Genomic DNA, 7,263 nt, shown 5'->3' on the forward strand with positions numbered 1-7,263 from the left:
ACAAATTCATCAAAGAGAGTGGTCTTCAAATTGAGCCCCCTCCCTGCTCACAAACAAAAAGCTCCTATCACATCTGAGGGGCAAGATAGTAAAGACAGGGCATTGTAATGACCACCTTAAAAAGGTTGTAATCGCACCTAATGTTTCAAGTATGGGAACTAGGTCACATTGGCTTCCATTTTCCAACCAAGGCTTAAATCGGAGGATGGTGGATAAAAAGGCAAGGATAGTTGTCAAATGATGAAGGAACTGTTACTAAAGAAATCATTGAACCTATGACAAATGAAGCAAGTCATCCCAACTTTGCTCTCTTTTCAGAAAGACGAGCCCAAAGAGTGGGGAGGTGGTATCTTGTCAAGTGTAAACTGAAGATATGCAATCTCATTATTGATGGGGAAGCATCATCAACAGTTCCTCCAAAGAGCTGGTTGACAAGTTAAATTTGAAGATTGGGAGGTACCATATTTCTTGGGTAAATGAAACCACCATTCCTATTATTACCCACTGTCTGGTAACACTCTGGATGATCAATTCATATGCAAATCGGACATAATGTGATGTCCTTCACATGACGATATCTGTCCTAATGGGACAACCTTAGCTGTTTCATAACAAGGTCAAGCATGATGATGAGGCCAACACCTACTCCTTCAAGGTCAAGAACATGAAAATTATTCTGAAACCTTTGAGAGAGACAGGTTCATAAGAAGATAGAGACAGCCAAGCCAGTCAATCCTTTGACACTCAAGTCTTCACTAAAAGATATCAAGAGGACATGATAACTACAGCGCTTGTCATTAAAGGTGCCAAACCCGACAAAGGTCAGGAAGATTCTCTCTCAATTCTCAAGCTTGCTCCCAAATGAGCTTCATAATGAGTTGGCACTCATGAGAGACGTACGGCATGCCCCAATCTCATTCTTACAACTACAATTCTGAGCCTTCTTGTGTACCACATGAGCCCCATAGAGCATGAAAATATTTGTTGGCAAGTGGTAGAGTTGATGGACAAGGAACTTGTTCATAAGAGTATGAGCTCATGTGCAGTAACTACCCTCCTAACCCAAGAAGGATAGTTATGGCATAAAAACAAGTGCATGTGCATAAAAACAAGCTCGAAAAAATGTGTAAATTGGACATGTTTGTCCCAATTGATCAACCGACATACATTGTTCATTTCCTCTAGGCAGTCCCAAAAAAGTATTATCAAAAGAAATAAAATCCAAACTATTAAGAACAACACGGAAAATACTGAAGAAAACACATGATTCAACATGGGACCCATTCAACTCAATGAGTTTTTCCTAACTGATATAGGCAACTTACCAAAGCCATAACTTATCGACCAGATATCCATTTAGGCTAATCCAAATCTTAAATCCAAGACCTCTTCGAGATCCACGACCATTATCTCTAGGTCTTTTATAGATCGTACATTTGAGTTTCAATTGTGGTGAGAGCCCACCTTTTGAGGAGAAATTCCTGAATCGTTTTATGAAAGAGTCATCCTACAACTCTAGCCTAGGCTTGGGAGTCCCCCCAAAAGGTTAGAGGCCCATTTTTATCTTTTCGTGGAGAGATACCACAAAACCCTACCTTGTGGATTAGAGGTTTTCCCCACATAAGCATGGGAACCTTATTTCCCTCTTGCACCTTCTTCTTTCCCTCTTTCATGGCACATCCCCATCTAAAGTTCATCATCAATTCAAGCCCTACCATAAACCTTAATTCAAAATTTGCAAAGCCTTTACTAATCCACATCATTACAACCCCATCCAAATACCAACCTCCATGGCCTTCAATCTCAATTATATACCCTAGAATTGCCCTAATTCAACCCTAGAATTCATCACATAATCCTTTTATCTTACTGGGCCAGCTAAACTACAGCAACTTTAAACTACATCCTATAATCTACTCCCTATAATCTACTCCCAGTTAATAAGGAAGACCTCAATGCATCCAAACCATGCTTTCATAGGCAACCCACTGCTATAAACTTAAATCCTAAACCAATGGAATTTGAATCCAAGTATTCCATTGAGCATTTGGAGGAAGTCTCCTTCTCCTCTCTCTCTCTCTCTCTCTCTCTCTCTCTCTCTCATTAAGCATGTGGAGGAAGTCTCCTTCTCCTCTCTCTCTCTCTCTCTCTCTCTCTCTCTCTCTCTCTCTCTCTCTCTCTCTCTCTCATAGATATACATACATTAATACATATTGTATCTATCTACACAAGGACATGCCCACACGCGCGTGCATACACACATGCACACATGCCCACACACACACACACACACACACATATTACCTTATAAACTAGAAAATTCCATTAGCAATAACTTGTTTGATAATTAAAAAAGAAGAGCATTTTTTTCCCTTGAGAATGTTCACTTTAAAAAAAGGACTCCTTTTTTCTTAAAGGGGCATATTTATAATTTTAAATTGCTTCCAAAATTCAATTATGATTGGATAAAGGAGTCCTTTTAGTTTTAAAGTTTATGCATGGAGGGAATTTGAAATAACAGCAATATCCTTCACAAAAGACATGAAGAATTTACAGTCAAAAGTCATTTTTCAACATAGAAAGCTATTTTATGTTAAAATTTTCAAAATAGGAAAACTCTGAGTTCATGATTAGCAGTAGCCTAGAATGTCCATGCATGCATGCTTGTGAAACACTCCCCCCAACGAAATATGTTCCTCAGCGAGCTCATTCAAGAGGCACCCACCTACAAGGCAAAGGCCCTTAGCAGCTTCCACCATTATAACCATTGATCTTAGCCACAGGTATCATATAGAGCAGCATAACACATTCTTCAGCCTCATCAAAGCAGTTGGGCAATGTGATGTGTCTACATATGCCGCCCCTGCTCGTGAGTGGATATAAAATAACGTCCACAAGCAGGACCAAAATAATAAACCACCTTCACCCCCCCCCCCCCAAAAAAAAATAAAATAAAATAAAATAAAAAAGTTCAGGAGTATAAAACCCCACTGAAGCCCCTTAGAACCAATATAACTTTTTCAATTTCAAAATATTAGACAAATCCCGTGGCTTTTTTGGAGAAGACTTCGAGTTTCTTTTGTACTATATTTTCAAGGACTCCGGGCAAATCATGAGGAATCCAGGATTTCAAGGGGCAAGGAGAGTAAAACTAGAATCAAATTCTCTTTTGATTTTGGATTCGACATGGAGACCAAATCAATTTTTGGCATTTTAGCTATATCCTACAGTGTATTTACTGGATCGATGCCGATATAATTTTTGAAGTGCTTGGATTATAAATAAATATTCTTTCTTGTTTGTTTAATTTATTCAATGGGTTGCATGAATATTTCAACGTTATTTTAATAGACAATAGAGGCAACATATGCCTATGCTTTTTTTTTTGAGAGAAAAACTTTTTTTTTTTTTGAGAGAACCTATGTTACTCTCTAATAGCAACTCAAACAGCACAAATATTAGAGACAAATACTAAATTAAAATGCCTACACCATTCCTTGTATTCTTATAGTTTCCAATTAAATTTATTGACCACATCAGAGGTGATGTGCCAGTGTTGAGCCACATAGCATGTCGGACCCTCTTAGCACCTCGATTCTACATCTTGCATATGATAACCTTGATCTTGTCCTAATTAGAATTACTAGTATAACTCTCACCCTTTCTTTCTAAATCCAGCTCACTTGCGTAGGACCGAAGACCCCGTGATCCAACATCATATGCACTTGAAAGGTAAGCAAAGATGGACAAGGCGGATAATACATGTATCTCAAGGGTACTAACTGGGGAATCAAAAGTACAAAATGATACTTTTTATTGCTTTCATTATAAATTTATAATAAAACATCACCATACAATTAAAGAGCGTAAACTGAGGACTTAGCAGAAGGGAAATAAGCAACTCAGTCAATATAGAAAATTAATTTCAATGGAATTAAAATTATACCCCGAGTAAGGTAATCATTGTAATTAAAACCCATAAAGACCCGCAGACTGATCCATGAGTTGGATCAATAAATGTACAGTCCTTTGGTTCTAAATTGTTTCATTTCAATGAGGCTTTTTAGTTGTTTAATATGCCCATAGACTGGACCTTGGAAGGGCAACTTGTTTAAATAATTAAATATTCAATTTCTTCAATTTGGATTTGGATACTCTCCCCGAGTAAGGTAATCATTGTAATTAAAACCCATAAAGACCCGCAGACTGATCCATAAGTTGGATCAATAAATGTACACTCCTTTGGTTCTAAATTGTTTCATTTAAATGAGGCTTTTTAGTTGTTTAATATGCCCATAGACTGGACCTTGGAAGGGCAACTTGTTTAAATAATTAAATATTCAATTTCTTCAATTTGGATTTTGATACTCTAAATGGGATCTAGAACTCGTTTATTAGGAGGGGTACTCAAACAGGTAGGCCTTTTCGTATGGATCATCTTAAGACACATGGTACTTTTATGCTTCCTATAGTATCATTTTCTAACTTCTATAGTTTGCCAGTGCTGGCTTTCACTTCAGATACTGTACCAACACTAACTACGTTTTGACACTTCATGATATGCTACCTAATCTAAGCTTCTGATTTTAGTAACTTTGTTCTCCCGATCTTCTTTCTAGGCTAAATAATCCACAAAGGGTGCTTTGTTTGGGGTATGGTGAAATTCAGACAACTGTAAAATGATCCTTTTCGTATCAACAGTAACCATTCTTTTAATCATAGACGAAACAGAAGGCATTGTACAAAACCAACATTACAATGCAATCTAAGATAGCTGTTAAGAAGACATTTCAGAGAGGAAAAAACAGGAAAACACCAATTAACCTCAGTTGTCCCACCAGAAGGCATGGTACAAAAACAACAATTACAATGCAATCTAAGATAGCTGTTCAGAAGACATTTCAGAGAGGAAAAAAAAGGAAAACAGCAATTAGCCTCAGTTGTCCAACCCCATTATTGACATGTAAAAATTACAGTCTGGAGATTTCATCCCAGAAGATAACAATGCACTACAAACATTTCAACAAGGGATAGAGAAGACAAGCAAAGAAGCCCATAACTTGTCTTGTTTAAAATTCTAAACATAATATCTTTAGTATGATATGAATATTAGAGAGGGTTTTACATGACAAAACACTTGAACTATACACCAAGATATCAGATAAGATCCCCATGTTTTCCAATTCGGAAACAATTTCAAAGATCACCATGTTCTCCAATTCAGTAACAACACTATCTGATAACTTCACCAAGCAGCCAAATAAAACATAAAATGAAAAAAATCAAATCAATGAAAGACTTTCCAGAACCACCACAACCACCTTTTCTTTGCTAGATCTTCAGATCATTACAAGCAAAAAATGAAAACCAAAAAAGAAAAAAAAAAAAAAAAACTTTCAAAGTAAATGGCCAAAAGAAAGCAGGGTGAGAGAAAAAACAAGCAAAACTACTCGAACTCAAAACAACAATATCAATTAGAAACACGCCAATAACACAACACAAGACAGAAGAGAGAGAAAGAGAGACTGTGACACAGTGGGATTCAAGGGCTGTTATTGCTCTCAGTGCTTTAGCTCGAACAAGAAAACCTTAACGATGTATCAGAGTTCATTTACTTCCGGGTCCCACTGACCTGTACAGGATGAGGAGGGTACCACCCTGTTAATGTGTGTTACCGCCGGGTGGCTGGGGCATCAGGGAAATGGGAGAGGGGCACGAGCTCGGACAGGGGCGTTGATAGTGGGGTTGGCAGTGGGGACGTCCTGCAGACAGGGCAGGACGCGTTGAGCCGCAGCCAAGCATCGACGCAGCACAGATGGAAGAAGTGGCGGCAGTCAGGCATCATTCTCAGCATCTCTCCCTCCTTGTACTCACATAGACAGATGGAGCACATCGCCTCGTTCCCCTTTGAAGCCTTCGAGAAAGCAAACTTTGGGTAAGAATTGATCATGTTCTGGTCAAGCCCAACAACAACAGAATGTTCATCTCCTTCGTCTTCTTCACCTTCTGCCACAAAAATGATTCTCGGCAACACAATCGTCTCGACATTAGAAGGAGGAGGAGATCGCCTGCCTCTGCAACATATGTAAGAGGCCAGTAGGATGGTGGAGAGGAGAACGAGGAGGCCAAGGGCAATGGCAATGGAGTACCCCAAGCCGAGACTGCTGAAATTGTTGACGAAGAAGCCACCACCGCCGCCGGCGGCCATTTTGTACTAGGGTTTTTATGCGCATCATCTGTGAACGAGTGTGAAAAGGGGTAGAAAAGGGTTCAGCGCCCAGCTACTGCAATTAATACCGGAGTTGAATGGGGCTCAGACTGCATTAACTGCTTCTTCCATTGCTCCGTCCGCCTTTGCTCTCGCCCTCACTCTCTCGATGCGCGCTCACGCTGACTTTCACTCCCTCTGCCCCTTTTAAACTACCTATATTATATACTCATCTTTGTTTTAAAATCCCTTCAACACTCCCTTACTTTTCTTTTTTTTTCGTTAAAGCAAATATTGTTCTCTTAAGTCCCTTTAAGTCCCTATTCATAAGCCTTTAATTTAATTTTTAGGGTAATTATCAAATATATCCTTCTTAGTTGTCAATATTTCAAACTTATTTTTGTTTTTGTCTCATATATCTATACAAGTTTCTAGCTATATTTTGCGTAAAAAAACGTTTTTACTCCCGGCTCTAATAGAGCCTTCTTGAAGGGTTCCTGAAATTTTTCGGTCAAGTTTCTGATGCACTTAGAAACTTATAAATCGTGATGAACATGCTACATTCATGATGGTTGCCACGGGCTCTATTAGAGTAGCATTGACCTTCACAGGTACTGGAGAAAAGCTTATGTTTCGATGAATGCTAATTTCTCTGAAGGTGGGGTCTTTAGTGTTCGACATCCTAAGAAAAGCTCGAAAAATATCGTTAATTTAAAAGGAGGTGAAAAAGTAAAAGAGAGCTATTGCTTCTCAATAAAGTAACATATTCCTCCAAAACAATCATCTACAAAGAAAATGGAGTAAGAAACCAAAAAAGGATCTCATTAAAACCAAGATTTCCGATTTTTTTCACAAAAGCTCTAAAACAAAATACACACCACTTTTCCACCATGAAAGAATCTCTCTCTCTCTCTCTCTCTCTCTCTCTCTCTCTAAGAGGAGCAATGGCGACTTGGGTTAGCTGGTAGGTATTATGTGACCTTGGTTTCAAACCCACAACGGCTCTATCGACTCTATTAGAGCCATGGCGACCCTCACAAACATAGCAAGTCCGT

The 7,263-nt window shown here is 38.7% G+C and overlaps 1 protein-coding gene across 1 annotated transcript; it reads right to left on the reverse strand.

The window, feature by feature from the left end:
* Positions 1-5,068: 5,068 nt before the first annotated feature.
* LOC18432760 (RING-H2 finger protein ATL67) lies at positions 5,069-6,405 on the reverse strand. Its single transcript, XM_011624526.3, has one exon. It carries the CDS (start codon positions 6,206-6,208, stop codon positions 5,672-5,674), a length of 537 nt encoding a protein of 178 aa, XP_011622828.1. The 5' UTR covers positions 6,209-6,405; the 3' UTR covers positions 5,069-5,671.
* Positions 6,406-7,263: the final 858 nt, after the last annotated feature.

This window comes from Amborella trichopoda, chromosome 1, assembly GCF_054954075.1.
Source record: "Amborella trichopoda isolate Santa Cruz 75 chromosome 1, AtrichopodaSantaCruz75HAP2 v2.0, whole genome shotgun sequence".
In the NCBI taxonomy this organism is placed as follows: Eukaryota; Viridiplantae; Streptophyta; class Magnoliopsida; order Amborellales; family Amborellaceae; genus Amborella; species Amborella trichopoda.